This window comes from Aotus nancymaae, unplaced genomic scaffold, assembly GCF_030222135.1.
Source record: "Aotus nancymaae isolate 86718 unplaced genomic scaffold, 86718_ANA_hifiasm-v0.15.2.pri h1tg000006l, whole genome shotgun sequence".
NCBI classification, from domain to species: Eukaryota; Metazoa; Chordata; class Mammalia; order Primates; family Aotidae; genus Aotus; species Aotus nancymaae.
The window spans coordinates 2,889,029-2,911,226 of record NW_026988417.1 but is presented as its reverse complement, the minus strand read 5'-3'; the positions used below and the strand labels follow the sequence as shown (position 1 = coordinate 2,911,226).

General features: G+C 40.2%; 1 protein-coding gene across 2 annotated transcripts in view; it reads right to left on the bottom strand.

Annotated features, from left to right (window-relative positions):
- LOC135270127 (cyclin-Y-like protein 2) overlaps window positions 1-22,198 on the bottom strand; it is a 40,259-nt gene that overhangs the window by 5,305 nt on the left and 12,756 nt on the right. Inside the window, exons 4-7 of one of the 2 annotated variants that reach the window (XR_010338378.1) lie at window positions 11,709-11,768; window positions 9,956-9,990; window positions 3,570-5,918; window positions 376-427 (exon numbers count right to left, since the gene is read on the bottom strand). Coding sequence is in view for 1 of the 2 variants with exons in the window: in XM_064365379.1 (XP_064221449.1) it covers window positions 376-427; window positions 3,570-3,760 (243 nt within the window). In the remaining variant the exon portion in view is untranslated. Of the gene's footprint in view, window positions 1-375; window positions 428-3,569; window positions 5,919-9,955; window positions 9,991-11,708; window positions 11,769-22,198 lie in introns of those variants that run through there. The other variant, XM_064365379.1, reaches the window with a different exon arrangement.

Below are 22,198 nucleotides of genomic sequence, written 5' to 3'. Positions count from 1 at the left end.
GGAAGCACATTTTAAAATTTTTACACCATGTAAGTTGATTTAAACTGAAATTATTTTTAACTAGCTTCATAGCTTCTGTGTGAAAAGTACTTACATATTGCTTATTGCAATATGAGTATATGTAATTGTCCTTTAATTGCCTTTTTAAAAGATACATTTTCTATTATTTGGATATTATATTTACTCATACCAGCTCATTTACTGAAGAGAGCTACAGATCAGTTCTTATTCCAGCATATTCTTTTTACAGCACTTAAGATGACTAAATGCAATACAAAATGGGGAAGAGGATTTAAAGAAAGATGACTTCGAGTTCAGCATGAAACAAATGCCAGTCTATGATGCAAATACAACTTCAGTAAAAGTGCCACTTACTGTAAATGGGTGTAACCGTTCATCAAAGATGCCCATAGTTCTATCAGCATCTCTATAAAATAAGAATGTGCATTACTTCAAAAACTGTTCAATATCTTAGTAAACTGTTTAGTGAAATAATGCCTCCTATGTGCTCTGGGGCTTATTTCAGCAAAGCAAACAGTTTTTACAAATTCTTCACCTGGATCCTGACCTGCAGAGGGTTTCCTGACTTCTTCCTCAGCACAACATGTCCCGTGCTATGAATTCTTTTCTATGATAACCAGTCAGAACTGCCTGTAAGTATTGACCCTTAACAGGCAATGACAACAAACCAAACATATTTTCACTCTTCTAACCACACACTGAAACACAAGAACATTTGACGAAGCAGCGGTGGTGGGCAATAAAGTCTTTAGAACTTTAATAAATCAAAAAGTGATTCAGATTTTCTAACTCTCTTTCTCTCTAGTTCTCTGTAGCATAGTCTCGTGATGTATTTATTTTCTGTTATTTGAATTAAAAACTCACCTGCCTTATTTTAAAAGAGGTCAGTCTTTGACAAACTTTAAACTTCATAAAACTAATGCATTGTGCTTGTGTAATAAACCAGTGGTTCTCCAAATGTGCTCTGTGGACCTCTGGGGATCCCCAAGACCCTTTTCCAGAAGGCCTAAGAGGTCACCTCCCTTTCCCTTTCCCTTCCCCTTCCTTCCCCTCCCTTCCCTTCTTTGTTTTCCTTTCTTTTTTCTTTCCTTTCCTTGTTTTTTTTTTTTTTTTTTTGAGACAGGGTTTCACTCTTGTTGCCCAGGCGGGAGTGCAATGGTGCAATCTTGGCTCACTGAAACATCCACCTCCCAGGTTCAAGAGATTCTCCTGCCTCAGCCTCCCAAGTAGCTGGGATTACAGGCACCCACCACCATGCCCAGCTAATTTCTGTATTTTTAGTAGAAATGGGCTTTCACCATGTTAACCAGGCTGGTCTTGAACTCCTGACCTCAGGTGATCCGCCTGCCTGACCTCCTAAGGATTACAGGCCTGACCCACCGTGCCCACCCAACACTGTTCTGATAATCATACTAATTCAATCTGAGAAAGCTGATAATAACATTTTTTTAATTATGAAAGTAATACAAAGACACTGCTTGCTTTTTCATAGACACTTGCCATGACTGTATAGAAGCAAAAGTGGGTAAAACTGCTGGTTTCTCAGCCTAAATCAAGGCAGTGGTACCAATTACATTCTATGCTTTATTGTCCATTACAATTTAAAAAGATAGGCTGAAGTACTTAAGAATGTCTTTGATGAAGCAGTAAAAAATGGTGTTACTAAATCTTGACATGTAGCTTTAAAATTCTGAATCAGTGGAAAGTTAACAAGAAGTGCTTCTGCCGACTGTGGTACCATTGTGTTTAAAAAAAAAAAAAAAGAATTCATGATTTAATTGTGAGCTGAACAATCACTTTTTTCACAGGACATCATTTTTATTTAAAAGTACAACTGGGTCAGTGCAGCAGCTCACGCCTGTAAAATCACAGCACTTTGGGAGGCTAAGGCAGGCAGATCCCTTGAGCTCCTTCAGGAGTTCAAGACCAGCCTGGGCAACATGGCAAAACTCTGTCTCTACCAAAAATACACAAAAATTAGCCAGGCGTGGTGCCACATGGCTGTGGTTCCAGCTACACAGGAGCCTGAGGTGAGAGGACTGCCTGAGCTGAGATCATGCCAGTGCACTGCAGCCAAGTGACAGAGTGAGACTTGGTCTAAAAAAAAAAAAGGGCAACTATCATTCTCAAAAATAAATGACATGAGGTTGTCACTTCAAGGAAAATAAGTATTTGTTCCCAATGATAAAATTTAAGCTTTCCTGAGGACTCTGAAAAACTCGTTCTTTCTACTATAGCTTGACAGCTTTTCAGTATTTAAAGATATTTTAAAATAAGATTGGTGGTTAAACTGAAAGTAATTTTTGACAAAATAAAACATAAACCAACATATTCCAAATAACTAATGCCTAAGATTATAAATGCAAGTATGGGTGAAAAGAACAATTTACCATGCAAGAAAGAGGAGTGAGTACTGATGGAATACATTGAGTAATACGTAAAATGCCACTGTAACTAACTGAAGAAAGTAGCCCTTGTGGAGTTTTGACTTAGCATTAATGAATACCCACAACTGTCTCAGAGCTTTAAAAATACACCTTTTACCAACTACACATTTGCATGTTAGGTCATGTTATTGCCTCGTGATTTATTTATTTATTTTTTTTAAGTTGAGACAGAGTCTCACTCTGTCACCCAGGCTGGTGTGCAATGGCACGATCTCTCTGCTCACTGCAACCTCTGCCTCCTGGGTTCAAGCGATTCTCTTGCCTCAGCCTCCGTAGCAGCTGGGACTATAGGAATGCACCACCACGCCCACCTGTGTTTTTGTATTTTTAGTAGAGACGTGTTTTCTCATGGTGATCAAGCTGGTCTCAACCTCCTGTCCTCAACTGATCCGCCTGCCTCGGCCTCCAAAAGTGCTGGGATTACAGGCATGTGCCACCATGCCTAGCCATCTTAAAGTAAATTCTTTAAAGCAAATGGCAAAGAAAGAGCTAGAAAACCCAGCTTTGTTCTACTAAGCTCCACATTAGAGATTTTCAACAATAGAAATACCTGACACACTTTTTACTCAACTCTCCGCTGAAAAAAGTTATTTTTTCTTTTTTTTAAATTTCCAGTTTCCTGATACATGAGAAAAAAGTTATTTTTTCATTAAAAAATTTATGTTAACAATATTGTTCTCAAAGAATACTTTCTGTTGGCAAAACTTGGGTCATGGGTTACTACTGACATCTAGTTGGTACAGGCCATCAATGCTGCTAAGCTTTCTGCAAAGCACAGGACAAAGCATTATTTAGCTCATAATATCAACAGTGGTAAGGCTGTGAAATCTCAGCTAAAAATAGATTTGGAAAAAAATCTCAGTTTTATAGTTCTACAACAGTAACTATCAATATAATCAATATAAACACATACTCTTTGAGATTCCCAATCATTTAAGGTTTAATAGAGTCTTAAGGTCCAAAGAAAACACACATAATTTGCCTCGATATTTTAGTCGGCACAATACAGCTTATGATGTCTAGACCTGTGACCTAACACTGAGCTTGACAGCTTGCAAAGTAATTAGCTAGAATAACAAGACAGGTTTTTAAAAAGCTCACCTTAGCTTGATATGATAATATATCTGCAAGGCCACACTGTGGAAGGAAAAACATTCATCAAAATAGATGTTATCACTGGTTAGGCCTGAAGACATATTTTTAAAAGGGTGCAGAGGAAACTCTCCTAGTGGCCCTGAAATTAAAATCCTCTGGTTCAGAACAGTACCATAAGGGCACTTTCTTGTTTTCATTTCTTGGCTTTCAGCAGAAACGTGAGAACCAAAATGCAAAGCAATATGCTGTCAGAAGACGTGTTTCTATTGATTATTATAATATATAAATAATAACATATTTCCCTTATATGCTCTTCTACCCACAAAACCTTTCATCCCGTGCAATTTAAAACTCAAATTAGGCAGTGGCTCTCAAATTTTGCTGCACATTAAAATCACCTGAGAAGCTTCAATAATTGCCTCATTTTAAACATGAGATGTTTTGATTTAATTAGCATTGGATATAACTTTGGACATCGTGGGTTGTTGTTAAAAGTTTCCCAGGTGATTTCAATGCGCAGGAACATTTGGAATGATTGAGTTGGGGTGAAAATCAGAATCTTATGGCATACTTTTTTCTTTACATGAAGATGCCTCACATAGATCCTATTTTCCTAAAAGGCTTCTCAGTGCCTAGAGCTAGAGGGAAAGTGGAGATGGGAAGATGCATGTGTTTGCAGACACGCATTTTGAAGAAAAACTTTGCAGAAGTGATCCCAGTGAGTTCCATCTATCCCATTGATAACAGTGCACTACTAACTCATGATATTTTCCAAAATCTTTTCTTGAAGCCAATCTGCCCTATTAATTTGCTCAATAAACCTATATTTCACCAATAGCAAATATTCTTAAAAAAAAATTTTAACTTGCTGATGGCAAGTTAAAACTTACTTTACTTTTGAAAGTAGACTTCTAAAAATTAGAATAATGAGGAAAAAAGCATGAAATTTCTTTGAGCAAGATTAACCTTAAAAGCTACTTTTGAATGGTATGCTAACACATCAAAATCTTTTGAATTCAAAAGAAACCAGGGACTCGTGATGTGGTGATCCCAGCACTTTGGAAGGCCGAGGTGGGTGGATCACCTGAGGTCGGGAGTTCGAGACGAGCCTGACCAACATGGAGAAACTCTGTCTCTACTAAAAAAAAAATAATAATAATACAAAATCAGCCAGGCATGGTGGTGCATGCCTGTAATCTCAGCTACTCAGGAGGCTGAGGCAGGAGAAACGCTTGAACATGGGAGATTGCAGTGAGCTGAGGTAGCGCCATTGCACTCCACCCTAGGCAACAAGAGCAAAACTCCGTCTCAAAAATAAATAATAAATAAAAAGACTGACTAGACTTGCCTGACTACAGACATTTATTTAGTGATTACTCAATAGGTCCCAAAGCTCAGAACCTGAGACAGAGTTTGAGTCCAGTTTTTGCTGAAACACAATTTCATCTCAACTATTGTTATAAGGGAGAGAGGAAAGTGGCATTATTACAAGTGTAAACTTGCAATTTTTAATTAAAGTAAAAGTTACTGACCATCAAATTAGCTAAAAAGGCTAGTGCATTCTAAACAAAATTGTTTATAAGCTAAGTAGTTATGTTTCTAGAATTAAAAGTAAAATTAAAAATAAAGACATTAATATTCTAAATTAGCACTTTCCAAACTCTGTTCTAAAAATCAACACTCATGACCCAAGGAGATGATCATAATGTACACCGGACAGCCCCTGTGGTGTTGGTGTTGGTGGCTGTTCCTTTTAAAATAAACTTCATCTCAGGGTGCTCTCAAAGTGCATCTTTGTGGCCCATGAGGTGCTCATGCACAATGGGAGAAATTCAAATGCAGATACACTGTGGTGCCAGAAGAGAAAAAGCTATTCCTTCCTCCAAGACTAATGTCCAAAGTAGTACATGTTGATTTAGGCCTGCAACTTATTAAACAAACTAATTCTTCACACACACACAAAAATTCAATAAAGGGAACCTATCCTTCTCACTGCACTCAACGTTGCCTTAAGGTTTAATAAAGGCATCAAATAAATAGCTACACTTTTTCTGAAATTTCTTACTTGCTAACTGATTTTTCCTTCCACCACGATGTCTAAGATTAAAAGAGAAATTGGTATTTAATATTTAGAATCTGGATATCAATATATAGTTGACTCCAATTTCTTGAAAGTGATTGAAGAGGACAACCAAATGGCTGAAATAATTTTAGAACAAAGGAGTCTGTCCCTTGGCAGTACAGTTGTACTCACGCATTTAGTGTCAGTGTAAGATGAGGGCAGCTGGCTGTGCTGTCATCAATGAATATGGTGGAGCATGAACTATATAATTGCGGTAAAGGCCCAGTAGATACCTGAAGAGGAAGGGAAGGATATGGTAAACTTATCAAAGTGTATTTTTTTCTCAGTTAAAATGTCAAATGACAAAGCACTAAGATATTCCTTACACTCCATGAACTGCCTGAGTGTGGTATCGTGTGCAATGCACTCTACAGAAAACCCGTTGGAGGCTGTTAACTTCCAGAGATGATGTTTGAGATATGGATTATAAAATGCTCCTCTTAATATGGTACCTGTCACCAAACCTAACAAGGATTTTATGAGTAAGATTTCACTGTTTTTTTCAACAGTGACATAAAGCAGCTGAGAATTTCTACTATTTACTTACTGCAATAAAATGTAACGTATTAAATAATACTGGTACAGGAGCATTTCATTGCAATGAATATAAAACTAATGCATTTACTGAGTTACTAGTCCTAAATGTATTATTTCAGGTGATAATTGTGACAAAATAGGTGTTTCAGATTCAGAGGTTCTGTGTGCCAGGGCTGCTGGGCTACCAAGTGAGGAAGCCATAGGTTCCTCTAGTCCTGTTTTCTTATGTGGAGGATAAAAAAAGTATCACTTAAATATTCTCTCACACCCTGAAAACAGATGACAGCTTAAAAATTTAACTTTTCCTTCATGTTTAAATGAGACTGCCATCACATGACTCAAATGAGACTCCCAGAAAACTTACCATTCATTTCAAAACTGATTAATTTCATTCTATAAATCACGTGACCTGCACCTAGGCATTTTCCTGCTATACCCCTGCTCTCTGCCTACTGCCTTTCTCTTTCCTGGTTTCAGCAAACTTGACTCCATCTACCCTCTTGGATCGATCTCTTTGACAGCAGCCACACCAAAAACGGTTTCTTTGCACACTGATAAGTCAAATTCACCACTGATTACAAGATACTAAAATTTTTTTTATTTGCATACGTTTTAGAGGGAACAGGTGGCATTTGGTTACAAAAGCAAGTTCTTCAGTGATGATCTGTGAGATTTTGGTGTACCCATCACCCGAGCAAGGAAATACTTGCAGAGTATTCCCCTCACGAGAAAGAATGCCACTCCATAAGAGTAAGGGAAGGCTCTTACTCTTCCTATCTCTAGCTGCTGAGCACAGAATTTTGAATCAATCAAAAACTTCGACAAGTGTTTGACAAATTCATTCAGTCTTACTACATTTAATTACACCAAAAACACTACTAACAGTTTACTGTTTATAGGTATTATTTAAGGTAATCACAAAAAGAAACAAATCATCTAACTTCAGTCAGCATAAATCAGAGTGTGAAATTTTATGATCTTTATGTTCTGCTTTTTGGCAGAACACATTTCAGGTCCGTTTTTAAACAATTAGTAACTCTTTTCCTTTTTCTGAGATAGGGTCTCACTTTGTTGCCCAGGCTGGAGGGCAGTGGTGCAATGATCGCTAACTGCAGCCTCAAACTCCTGAGCTCAAGCAATCCTTTGTCTCAGCCACCTCAGTAGGTAAAACTAAAGGCATAAGCCACCATGCCTGGCTAATTTCTTAGTTCACCTTTTTGAGGAGATGAGCTCTTGCTATGCTGACCAGGCTAAAAATAAACAAATCTTAATTAACTGAAATATGTCTAACACAGTGAGCATTCATGAAAACAGCTCCATCTATGTTGTCAAGTAATGGGATCATATGACAGTGTATAAAGTTTGAATGAAAATATTAAACAAGGCTTTAGAAGAAAACTGTAATATGCTTATTATAGATACATCACTCAAGAATTGTCTTGGTAAATATCATTAATGATATTGAAATTAAACTTTGATTTACACTGAAATATAGGTCTTAAAAAAATAAGAATAAAGAAAAACAGAAAAACAAAGTGACTGGAACAGAAGTGAGCAGTTTGTCTTGCAGAGCTAAAGGCAGGCTGTGAATTTCAAGGCAAACAGCACTTTGAAAAGTAGGGTGAAATATAAAAAGGAGGGCAAAAGCCATCAAGGTCAGTTGAAAATCTGTGATTAGAGCCCCAAGTCCACCTGTTCTCCCATCTGATAAGAAACTTAGATGTGTGTTCCCTCAATACACCAAACCTGAGAATTTCTGCCTCACGGCTACCATGGCCTAAACCTGAGATATAAACAAAACGGTACACCAAAAATGGAACTCCAACTTTCTTCCCTAACTCTGCTTTTGGAAAGCAAGTAGCCACGCTTTTACTTCCCAGGCAGGAACTTGGGAGATCCTTCTCAAGAAACTGAACTGTCTCGAATAAAAAGATCCCCAGATAATACACTGAGGTCCCCCAAATGAAAAGCTAGTTTGGCTTCCAAAACCTCACACTGGTGCCATCAGTTAACACAAGTCATGCTTTCAAATCAAGTAAGCCAGGGACCACCACACATTGGAGAAAAGCCTCCAACAAGAGAGACTGAAATAACAACAACAACAAAAATTTCACGGGACCAGTCAAAATCAGGAGCAAAACTTTAAAAAAATCTTAAAACACCCTAAAAACTATAAAAATTCAATAGACATAGTAGAGGATAAACTGACAGAATATCCCAGAAGTAGAATAAAAAGACAAACTGAAAAAAACAGAAGGGGAAATATTTAAAACCAATGCAGACATACTCGTCTAAGCAGTCTAGTGTCTCAGTAACAAGACTGCCCGAAACAAAGTAACAGAGAAAAAAGAAACATTCTCCGAAAGAGGCAGTCTGCAGACTTAGCAGCCTCAATAAAATGAAAAGATTCCCCACCAAGATGTTATTATGAAATTCTGGAATCTCAGAGACAGGAAAGCTCCTAAACAGCTTCAACAGATACATAAAACGCAGTTAGAAACAATGTATCGTGTGACGGCAACAGATTCAAGAACAACACTGTGATGAGAGCACAACTGCAGGATATTTTCAGAAGCCTAAAATTTAGATTCAACCTAGAAGTTGACTCTGTATCAAGAAGGAAGGATTTTAAGACTGGCCAGATCTCTGAACATCTCTGTCCGGGAAAACGTGCTCAAGTACAACTAGAAAGGATAACAGGACAGAAGAAAACACAGAATCTAGGACTCAGGCGATCCCACACACGCCGGCAGTTATGTGAGATCAAAAAGACTTTAAAGAGATAGCACAGAAAAGCAGACATCGAGCCTATCTAGGGAAAGCCGCTCTAGATTGAACTAGAATGACAAAAGGCCAAAGACAGTTGCCCACCCCCTACCAAAAAAAAAAAGAGGAACAGATATGTTTTAGCAGATGGGAAATATATTTGAAAGGCATGTGATAAATGCTACAGCACTTGGGCGAGAAAACAGCTGGTAGAAAACAGGCCAATGAATAGAGTCAGAAAATTAGCTTCATGCTAAAAAATAATGGATGTGAAATGTCAATTATATGTAAAAGATAATTTAATCATAATGATTAAAATTATTTAACAAAGTGACAGACCACCCTGAGGCTACTTACTGCTGGATAAACCAGCATAGGCTAGGAAAAAAGAGATGATCCAGAAGAAGTGCAGAAGTGCTCAAATTTCAAAACTGTTTCAGAGAACAAACGAAGGAACATGCAATGCAGAGACACAGTGAAAACACCATATGATTTAGCAGTGAAGGATATTTGGACAGACATCATCGTGTCAATGTTACGGATTGAATTAAAAAGTGTGCTACAACGGAAAGAAACAGAGGGAGAAAAATAAGGTCATGGCTAGCAAGGAAGATACGCTTTCGCCTGCTGTGACAGAGGGTCAATAGAGCATACTGACAATTAACTTAGCTCTTCTATTTTTGTTATTTCATGAAAGATAAGATTAAACATTTAAAGCAGATCTTGATAGCACAACAAGACTACTGAAATTTAACTTAAATGTCAGAAATCCTTAAAAGGTGGGCACACTAAGCTCAAGACTTTTCTGGATAAATTGGATACAAATCAAGAGATTCCTTTAAATTTAAAGGAATTAAACCCAATTAATAATAAATAAAGGAACATAAACCCAATTCTAATTTAAACGAATCCAGAGATACTTTTACATCAAACTGTCAATCTCTCACCTTTATTCGTGTGTACTTACATGGTTTGCATAGCTGCTTCGTCTTTTTTTGTGCGCTAAGAACGAAAAAACAAACTGGTCACTTCTCACGCAAATAATATAAAGTAAAAGTAGCTGTTAACATCTTACTGACTACTCCCATATAAAATGAGATAAAATTCCATTTCAAAAAATGATTTTCAACAACTTATAATTTAAACTATCTGGCATGATACATCTCATAAAGTAAAACCTAAAAACTTCGATTTACTTTTTGACCTAGTTTACTTTTTGTTTTTGTTACATATGAATGAAACAATACTCATGTACAAAAGAAAAGGGCAAAAAATTAGGCCAGATGAAAAATTTAGCTAATAAAAAAGTTTACCTGTTGCATATATGAGCCATGATCCATTAGTATTCTCCCATTTTGCATTTACACATAGCTTAATTACCAGAATCTAAGAGCTGACAGCTCTAAGACCTACTTCCTGGCCAGGCACCTATCTCTAGATGCACCAGACTCCCTCTAAGCACGTCCAACCACACTTACTGGTCATCTACTAACATGGAATAGCTGTTCTTTTTTCTGCTTCCATGCTTTCTAGGTGTGAGAAGCCCATGGCTCTGAATGGAACTGGGAAATACAATTCTTATTTGGTTTGGAGATGTTTCCCCCTCCAAATCTCATGTTAAAATGTGACCCTTCATCTTGGAGATAGGGCCTAGTGAGAGGTGTTTGGGTAATGACGGTGGATTCCTTAGGAATGGCTTGGTGCCATCCCCAGAGTAAGAAGCAAATTCTCATCCTGGTAGTTTCAAAGAGCGTGGCACCTTCCCCCTACCCCCGCCCCACCCTCTCGCAGTGTGGAAGCACCTGCTTCCCCTTTGCCCTCCATCATGATTGTGAGCTTGCGGAGGCCCTCACCAGAAGCAAATGCTGAAGCCATGCTTGTATAACCTGAACATCTATGAGCCAATTAAACCTCTTTTTCTTATAAATTACTCAGCCTTAGGTAAATCTTTATAGTAATGCAAAAATGAACACAAATTCTAGCCAGAAACAACCAACTCAAGACAGGTGAAGTCTACTCAAATTACAAAAACAAAAGTTACAAACTGCCATATCTGACTGTGCTGCATTACGGTAAATAACATTCACATATGATTACAGATCCTCACTTGTATTCCTGCTGCTTAAATCAACTGGAAAACCTGGCTGTGTGTGGCTTCTTAGCAAACAAGCCGGGATTTCACATAACATTAAGGAAAACAAGCAGGAGTAGAATGTGTTTCAATTTACATCACATCAAATGAAAAGGTTAATAACTTAAAAGTTTCGAAAACATAAACATGGATTTGATAAACACATGTGGTCAGAGGACTGTGTCAGAGGAGGCCAAAATCACAGATTCAATCCCTGACAATGAACAACTATGTTCTGTTATTTATTTAAATGAAAACCAAGCTGAAGCCTAAGTTCTATCATTCACCTTTAAAATGTACTCTTTGGAGCATGGGAAAAGGGACAAAGAATTATACATCAAGAGAAATCTAAGACTCCTCCATCACATGACAAATTGTGTTGAGAAAAAGATGGTAAAATGTTTAAACAAAAAGTTGACATGTTTTCACTAACATAGTAACAACTAAAGGAAAGTATACCACATGTTAAAATAACAACTGAATATGAAAAATTTAAACCAATATGAGTTTTTCTAAATACTTTCTATAACACATCTGATCAAACAAGAGTTTTCACTCTTTCTTGGCAGAAAAAACAACGTTGCCTCACCACGTCTTCGAGATTTCCTTGCTTCTGGATGGTTAGAAGGGGTGGACTCCAAAGCCCTACCTATAGAGGGAGAAAAGAAAAAAGATGTGATCACTTATAACAGTTTATCAACTCGTTTCTTCGACTGCTGTATTTAGGCCATTTAACTACCTCTACCTTTATTCTTATCCATTGAAATGAATGTACAGACATAAGATGGAGCCAGACAAGATGGCACATGCCTGTCGTCCCAGCTACTCAGAAGGCTGAGAGAAGAAAATCCCTTGAATCCAGGTCAGGAATTTGAGGCCAGCATGAGTAACACAGTGAGACCCTCCTTTATTTAACAGCAACAACAACAACAAAAAAATGAAGAGGCAACTGTTCCCTTTGAGTTGTGTAAAATCAACTCTGCATAAAATACATCAAGATGGCGGTATGTTTTAAAAGACAGGTCTATTTTATAGGCAAAATAAAAGACACACGTTCTGAAGTTTTAAAAATTTTTAAAAAGTCAATTCAACACGTATGTCACTTCCATGTCATTCTGAAGACACAGAACCTTAGTTCTGTTGAGTAGCTGTCTTCCATAGTCATGTGAGAGCTCTATATCTTCATTTCTTCATTAGCAATACATACGGAAAACATACACAGGCCTTATTTGTATTGGAAAGGGCCAAATGAGACATACATAAACTGTGTCATAATCCTAATGAATAACAATAAAGAGCCTTGTTTTTGGGCTCTCATCCAACACTACCCATCTATCAACCAGAGTATAAGTTTACACAAGTACTTACGTGCTTTGTGCATAAAGGTATAATAAATTCATTCACATAATGTATTTGTTTATGCTAAAGGAAATCCTTAAATATCTTGAAAGGTGAGTATAGTACTTCCAAGTTACAAAGTCGCTTTCATCATGAGTCTTAGTTATCCTACCTCTTAAAAAATTGAGAGCCCAAAGTTTCAATAGAAAAGCTATAAGACATTTTCTCTACAGTAATGAAATCTCTGGCATTTAAATGACACCCATGAGCCAACTGGATTTAATATCTTTGTGATACAATGTTTTCTATTTTACAAATTCTAATTTTTACTCAAGAACCATCTTGTCACCCAGAATTATTTTTACTTAGATTCCTATCTTTGCAAAATTTGACAGGCAAGCCAACTGGTTGTTTTCTCTTTTTGACCCCCTCCCAGGTCCCTGCCTCTCCCAGCAGTGTAGAGACTGAAAAACTTCAACTTTCTTATCTTTGAACAAGATGCTATTATCAGGAGGGGGAAGGAAAAAGAGAAAGCCATGGCAATAAACACTCTTACACAGGCAAGGTCTGGCATTTTAACCCTCAATCTTTATCTTACACATTAAAAGCCTACATTGACATTTCATGTCTTTTGAAAGTTTGGACCACAAACCATCCCCACCTCTGTTTTAGAATAAGGAGGAAAATAAAGTCTGTTAAGTCACCAGAATAAACCTGGAGACACATTTTGTGTTACAGTAAGAATCTGAAAGTAATCAGAGCCTCATGGGTAAACTGCTTTGGGGAAACTCCCCCACACACACACACCCATTTTTCTGCAGCCCTGGCTGTGACATTTCATACCTTTCATAATTACTTTAAGTACCTTCCATTTTCTTTTCTTCTGTGATAAAATTATGGTTAGAAGAAACTAAGCAGCTTCTATCAAGGTGACTTACAGCAGCCCATTAAGAATACCGTATAGTCTCTCGCATGGCAACCTCCATTCTGATTTTAAGAAATCCCCAAATATCTGAATACGAATTGTCCTGAGATTTAGCTACCTTAATACAGGGAAAAAAATAGGCACTTATCTGGATCCTCCACTTAGGTACCATCTGGATAGGTACAAAGAAAGAACAAGATGGGTACTGGAAAGTTGGGATGTTTGAGTTTTTATTGAGAAAAGGGACAGAATATTTCAAAGAAGACTTATCAAAGAGCCACAGGATAATAAATAGAGCTACAGACAAGAAGAGCCATGAATAAATGCTCCCATGCCAGCCTGGGAGAATGAGATGAGGGAGGAAGAACTGGGCATTTGGGAGGGGAGGAGAAAAGAAACTGAGTGGACTCTGTGGAGAAAGACTAAGCGGTGGGAATGGGAATGCAAGGCAGAGCCAGCCTTTGCTCCTGGCCAGCCCTGGGAAAGCTGGCTACAAGCAGAAAGGAGCTTTAAGTGGGGATGCCTCCCAGGGGACCCTGGGGACAGCAGCAGCCAGAGTTGTGCCAAGGGCACAGGTCCCCTCCTTACCTTCAGGCATCTCCCGGTCCTTGCCAGCTTCAAAAGTCACTTCAGCAGGGGCTACAATGGGACTCACTGCTGCTCCTGCCATCCTGTCCCCAGCTGCTGCCCTACAGATCTTAGACTTACGGCGAGAAACTGGCCCCCGGTGCTGGTCCACCTTGGGGCGCACACAACAGCTCAGTGTGTTCCCCATGAGCGCCTCTACTCACAGTGTGCTTCTGCTCACAGTGGTGGCCACACACTCCCGCTGCCCTAGGCTGAGGCTATGCCGCACTTGCAGAGATGGTATCGCCCGCTGCTCGCCTGCCCACCCCACAGCCTGGCCCCAGCTGGGACTCGGGCCAAGGCCTGCCCCTGCCACCTCCTCTGAGTTGACCTGTCTAGGAAGGTGAAGACCAGCCGGCTTATCTGATAGGTTGTGAACCCAACGAGCGCTGAGAGACCGCAACCACTGCCTGAAGAGAGTAAAGACAGAGGAGCTCCTCCTCCTTCTGCAGTTACCTACAGACTGAAGCCCACTGGCCCAGGTCGGAACCCAGGCACGGAACTCACAATGCCCCACCCTAACTGCCTACCCTCCCCCGCATGCCCCACCCTAACTGCCTACCCTCCCCAACAGCTCGGAATGCCCGTGCCTGGGCTGCCCCACCCTGTGGCTCAGGATGCTGCTGCTCTCCTGGCTCCTCATATAGTGCCAGTGGGACTGAGGTTTTCATTCATCACCAGATTCCCGAGCTTTTTAGTCCTAAGAAAAGCACACAGTGGTTTGTTAGTGGAAGCCATCTTACCCTATGAGTTCTGTATGAAGCCTCAGTCAGTAGGGTGGGTCCCATTAGCAACCAAGTTGGACAACTTGTATTTGCTCATTGAATGTAGATACACGTGAATTGTTGATTGTGTTTGTAATGAGATGCTCCTCTCCTGTCTTCCAATGACTGGTAGTTTTTGTCTGCAACTTGACCACAGCAATCCCTGGCACCCAAGCTCTACTCTCACTGAAGCATTATGGCTGTGTGTTTTGAATGACGCCTTAGGGACCCAATCTGCCTCCACCTCCTTCTCCATGAAACAGAAATCTAACTTGTCCCTCCAAGCTCTGAAATGCTGAAACTTATCCACTCCCTTTTCCCCGCTCTGTTTCTTCCTTCCATGGCAGGGACTTTCAGATTTTCTTCCTTTTACTAACAAAGCACTAACCATGACTTTGTCATACAAAATCAAGAGCCATCAAGTTGGGTACCACTGTCCTAACTCAATAAAGATGAATACGCAACATCCGGCAGGCAGTATGTACCTGACAGTGTCCCCACTGTGCTCTGCTCATTTAACCCTCAGAAACAATCTCATTTTACAGATTTTACAGCAGAAGTGGAGATGGGAAAGGTAAGTAACCTCCCCAAGGTCACATGACTGCTCAGGGTGGGACTATGATTTGATCCCAGGTAGTCTGAATTCCCCAAATCCTCAAGTATGATTATCAGAAAGGGTATTAGTCCATTTTCACACTGATTCTGAGAAATACCTGAGGTGAGGTAATTTATGAAAGGAAGAAACAGTTTAACTGACTCATACTTCCACATGGCTGGGGAGGCCTCAGGAAACTTACAATCACAGCAGAAGGGGAAGCAGGCACGTCGTACGTGGTGGCCACACAGAGAGTGTGAACGTGTGAAGGAGCAACTGTCAAACATATATGAAACCATCAGATCTCAGCTGGGTATGGTGGCACATGCCTGTAGTCCCAGCTACTCAGGGTGGGGAGCACTCGGGTGGCAGGATCACCTGAGCCTGGAAGGTTGAGGCTGCAGTGAGCAGCGATCACAACACTGCACTCCAGGCTGGGCAACAGATATTTTTAAAAGAATCTTCTCTGTTAAAAATAATCAGATAAACGTGGCCATGAGGCTGACGTGGCTCCAGTGTGCTCAGTTCCTCCTTAAACAAACCAAAACTTGACTCAGTGAAAACAGTAAAAGGAAACTTAAGCTTAACCCATCAGAAACCACCAACTAACATCTAACTAGAGGCTTGCCACTGTAATGATCCAAATGAGGCCATTGCTCCACTTTACCCGATCAAGCATTTTCTTTTTCTTCTACATTCACCATGTAAAAGTCTTTCCCCCTGCCCTCCCCAAGCAAGCCTCTCCTTTGGAGCTCTGAGCTGCTTGCAGCCCAGGGCTGCCTGCTTTGTACATTTCTGGAAGCTCAACAGGCCTAATGTTTCAATGTGCCTAAATTGTATCTTTTCACAGCTCTCATGGTTACATCATTCTTTCTAGAGCCTCAAGTTCTATCTCCTTCATTGGACTGATTCCTCAGTATGTTAACATGTCCTCCTCTACCACGGTAAAGACTCACCTAATATGGGCAGTTTCTTACAAAACTATACATACTCTTATATGTGATGCAGCAGTTGCACTCCCTCGATCTTTTTCCAAATGACCAGAAAGTTTATGTCCATGTAAAAACCTGAACACTTTTTAAAACAGCTGCCAAAACTTAGGAGGAACCAAGTTGTCCTTCAGTAGCTTAACTGATAAATACGACTGTGGCATATTTAGAAAATGAAATATTAATTACTTCTAAAAAGAAATGAGCTAGTGAGCCATCAGAAGACACTGAGTAGTCTTCAATGCACATTACTAACTGAAAGAAGCCAATCTGGAAAGTTCCCTACTCTGATTCCAAGAACATAACATTCAGAAAAATGCACAACTATGGAGCTGAAAAGATTAGTGATTTCCAGTAGTTAGGAAAAAAAGGACAAATAAATAGACCACAAGATAATTACAGTAGTGAAAATAAACTTCAGGACATCATAACAGGCATCATGATACATTCATTATACGTTTCATTCTCGTTATATATTTCTGCAAACCCTCAGAATGTGCACCACCAAGGCTATCACTCTGGGTGATGATGATGTGTCAATGTAAGTTCACTGACTATAATCAATATTCTACTCTGTTGTAGGAGGTTGTTAGTGGAGTGACCCAAGAGTGTACACAAATTGAGGGCATATGGCAACTCTGGACTCTGCACTCCATTTTGCTGTACACTTAAAACTACTCTAAAATAATGATATGTTTTTAAAAAGTCTCCAACTGGTCCAAGCCAGTTCTATTAAAGCTCAGAAAATGCTTCTGCTTAATTAAGCTAGATCTGACCCAACTGGCAAGTAGAGGCAGGAAAGACCCAGGCCAGGGGAGTACATTGCACATGCACGCACCCCGAAACTGGAGGAAGCTTGGAGGTCCTTTAGCTTGGTCCTGAGCCCACTGAAACTGCAATTACAGGCACAGATGCCTGGGGCACCAATCTGAATCTGCCAGCATCCAAGGCCACATGAACACAAACGCACAGAGTCTCCTCTGTGATCGGTAGCTAAGGATGTTAGGACACAACTGGACCAGGATGGGAGATGAACTGAGAACAACAGATTCTGCAGGCTTTTGTTGCCTCTTCCCACCCCCAAGCATTTCAATCTTTCCTCTTGTCACAGGCATCAAGGAAGCTCCCTGTGCATCATCTGCACAGTCTACAGTTGTGTCACCCTTAGCCTCTTATGTCCTCCTCCGGTAGTGTCAGTCAGGACATCCAACCTTGCAAACTCAAGAGTCCGCACGTGGCCAAGATCATGTCGGGATGAGCAGAACCCCTCTGCTGATCTGCAGACAAATGTGCCCTACCTTCTGGCCTTCTACCAGCAACTGGAGGCTCTGGAAATTTCCAGACACACAACAGTGTTCTCAACTGCAGGCTGCTGCCCCATCCTATGGCAGAGTAGACCTTTTCTCCACTAGACTTGGCCTGTTATCCAGTTGAATGAAATGTCTTTTTAACACAGAAACAGGGCACAGAAACTAGTGTTCCTTGGCCCTGAACCCCATCACACGGTCTCTGCAGGTACACACCAGTCCTCAGCAAATACCACACAATTGAGGCCTCAGGCCCTGGAGTGTGCTCATCGGCTCTGCTCTCAGAAAACATCAAGGTACTTTTGGCAAGTCTGCAGACTTCACGCAGAAAAACAGAAACAAGTGATGAACACACACACACACACAGCCCCCACAGTGACTAAAAGGATCTCCCTCCAGGGCATTTGCAGAGAGGAGAGCAGAAAACATCCCAGGGGCCTCTCACGGCTACTTCCTTGAGCCCCTTTTCAGACAGTGCTATCTAGACCTGTCTCAGCCCAAGCACCAACACCTTGATATACAACAACTGTCTTTGTTACCTGAAATTCTCCATCGAGAAACAGATCTCTTCTATTTAACATTGACAGGAATGTCCTCAAGCATTGTCCTCATTGGCAGGGGTGCAGTAGGGTAGTTTCTTAAAAAGTCAGGCCTCTGCCCACCACCTAGAACACCTGGAAATTTCCATCTATGCCACAAAGTCCAAATCACTGGCTACTGCTACAATGTAGGGCAGACTAGACCATCTCTCCAATAGATCTGGGTTGCTGTTCCATTGAATGAAATGACTTTTCTATTGCAGGATCAGGGTAAGGGAGCAAAAGGGTCTTACAACTGAACTCCAGTGTACAGTCTGCACAGACACTAGTATTGTGCAAATATGATACAGCGAGGCCCCAGGACCCTTAAGCCAGCTGAACGCATTGAGTTTCAGGAAATAGTGAGATACATTCAGTGAAAGAGTGGGCTGCATGCTGAAAGAAATCAAGCCAAGGAAACACACACCACTCTGACACTGACACACACACACAAAGACACCCTAGTGGCCAATAGCTCCTCTCACCAGGAACCTGCAGACAAAAGAGCAGAAACCCTCTGAGGGGTCCATCACTATACTTTCTGGAGCCGCTTTTATCAGATGACCAGTCCCAGGACAGCACTGTCTTATCTTGATCCCATCCAAATTGCCATCACCCTGTGATGTGGGAGCTGGCCTCCTAACCAGAACCTCTCTGTCAGACAAATTTTTCTTTATAAAATCATGACGATGAACCTTCAGACGGTGTCCTGATCAGGATGGGTGGAGAGGGGGGTTTCCTAGAAAGTCAGGCAGGGCAGGGCTGAAGCCCTCTGTGTTAGCTGTGGGCTTCTGATATGAAGGCAGGTAAGACCGCACAGATTTGGGGGCTAGTCAGGGGATGGACTGGGTGTGCTGAAGAACTCCAGTTGGGAATGTTCTGTTGCCGTAACAGAGTACCTGAACCTAGGTCATTTGTAAAGAACAGAAACGTCTTCTCTCACAGCTCTGCAGGCTTGTTAGTCCAAAATCAAGAGGCCTCCGGCGAGGGCATTCTTACTACAACCTCACATGGAAGATGCTGAAAGGGAGAGAGGATGGATATGATGTGCTCGCATGACAGCAGAGTGACAAAGAGTAAACGCAATCCTTCAAGCCTGCTTTATACTTATAGAAGATGTAACTTTTTTAATGTATATAAAAAATAACATCCCCCTCATCTACTACAGGGTAGTAGATACCACCCACACGTGGGACATGCAGAATAGATAAATAATTGAGTCTCTCCTTTATCAGTTTTCCTTTTTGACCTAAACACCTCCATCAGGCTGCAGCTCCCAACACTGCTGTGTTAAGGATTAGAGTTCCAACACACACCTTTTGAAGGATACATCAAGACCACAGAAATTGTAAACTAAAGAGTATTGACAATGGGAGAGAGATCCAAGATGGCTGATCACTAGCAGCTCGGGCTCGTAGCTCCCAGTGAAAGCACAGAGAACGAGAGGACGCCACACTTTCAGACAAATTTTTGTTGCCCACGGACTAAGAGATTCCCAGCGGAGGAGCCCCACGGCTCGCCAGAGCGACTCTTGTGGCCGGCGCGGTGGTTTTGCTGGTGCCTCAGCGCGGCAGTTCCTGGTGCAGAGTCCGGAGATTCCCGGGCAGAAAAGCACCATCAATCTTAACACTGCTGTTTTGGCCGGTGCGGTGGACTGCTCAGATTTCGGCACTGGGAATCAACAAGTTGGACATCTGCTCAGAGACCTACTTAGAAAGTCGGTAATTACAAAGACGACAGAGGGATAAATATATAAGGAAGGGAAGAAACCAGCCTAAAAAGGCAGAGAATACTCAAAATCAGAATGCTCTCCCTCTACAGGGGATCACAGTTTCTCATCAGCAACGGAACAAGGCTTAATGGAGAACGAGTGTGTTCCAACAACAGAAGCAGGTTTCAAAAGGCGGGTGATGAGAAACTTCTGTGAATTAAAAGAACGTGTTCTAACCCAATGTAAAGGAAGTAAGAACCTTGAAAAAAGGTTTGACGAAATGCTAACAAGAATGGACAATTTAGAGAGGAATATAAGTGAATTGATGGAGCTGAAAAACACAACAAGAGAACTTCACGAAGTATGCACAAGTTTAAACAGTCGAATTGATCAAGCAGAAGAAAGGATATCAGATGTCAGGGAACAGCTTAATGAAATGAAACGAGAAGACAAGATTGGAGAAAAAAGGATAAAAAGGAATGAGCAAAGTCTAGGATATATGGGACTATGTGAAAAGACCTAATTTACGTTTGATAGGTGTACCTGAATGTGACGAAGAGAATGAATCCAAGTTGGAAAATACTCTTCAGGATATCATTCAGGAAAACTTTCCCAACCTAGCAAGGCAGGGTAATATTCAACTCCAGGTAATACAGAGAACACCACAAAGATATTCTTCAAGAAGACCAACTCCAAGGCACATAATTGCCAGATTTATTAGGGTTGAAATGAAGGAGAAAATACTAAGGGCAGCCAGAGAGAAAAGTCAGGTTACCCATAAAGGGAAACCTATCAGACTTACAGCAGATCTCTCAGCAGAAACCCTACAAGCTAGAAAAGAGTGGGGACCACTATTTAACATCCTTAAAGAAAAGAACTTTCAACCCAGAATTTCATATCCAGCCAAACTAAGCTTTAAAAGCGAAGGAAAAATTAAATCTTTTGCGAACAAACAAGTACTTAGAGACTTCACCACCACCAGGCCTGCTTTACAAGAGCTTCTGAAAGAAGCACTATACATATAAAGGAACAACCAATATCAGCCTTTCCAAAAATATATCAAAAAGCAAAGAGCATCAACACAATGAAAAATTTACACCAACTAATGGGCAAAACAGCCAGCTAGCATCAAATGGCAGTATTAAACTCATATATATTCAAAGTGGATAAAAAGCCAAAACCCATCGGTATGCTGCATCCAGACCCATCTCACATGCAACGATACACAAAGACTCAAAACAAACAGAAGGAGGAAGATTCACCAACCAAACAGAGAGTAAAAGTAAATAAATAAAAAGCAGGAGATGCAATTCTCGCCTGTGATAAAGTAGACTTTAAAGCAACAAAGAGCAAAAGAGGCAAAGAAGGACATTACGTAATGGCAAAAGGATCAACGTAACAAGAAGAGCTAACGATTCTATAGATCAACGAGACAGAAAATCAACAAGGACATCCAGGACTTGAACTCAGACCCGGAACAAGTAAACTTAATAAACATTTATAGAACTCTCCACTTCAAATACACAAAACACACATTATCACCTCACACCTATTCCAAAAGTGACTACATAATTGGAAGTAAATCACTCCTCAGTAATCGCATAGCATTTCATAGGTTTAAACGAAATATTGGTTGGCTGCTTGTTTGTCATTTTCTTCCCTTATTCCTTCCTGTCTGCATCATTAAGTATAATTATTGGTATAAAAAAGGTTTTCAATACCCATTACTAAACCGCATTCTAGCCTGGGCAAGAAAGCAATACTCCTATTCTCTCTTTTTCTCTTCCTTTTTCTTCCTCTTCTTCATTCTTTTCTTTCTTTCTTCAAAAAGAAAAAAAGAAAATGAAGGAATTTATTCTTTTTGAATTCACCCCAATTTGAGACAGTTACATAAAAAAAAAGTATGCATATGTCAATGTCTGTATCAATATGCAGTATCAATATAATCAATGCACACAACAATATGTATCTGTACTTAAATCATCTCTTTAGCACTAATTATTACAATCTGATGGACTGCAAAGCAAAAGTATAAAATCCCACAAAACCAAAAAATAAAAATAAAAAATAAAAAGAGTATTCAAGCCAGGTTTCAATCAATGTAAAAGTTTATTTTGCCAAGGTTAACAACATGCCCAGAAGAAATAAGCACAGAATCACAGAAACAGTCTGTGGCCTGTGATTTTCTCCAAAGGTGATTTTGAGAGCTTCAATATTTAAAAAGAAAAAGTGTGGAAGTGTGATG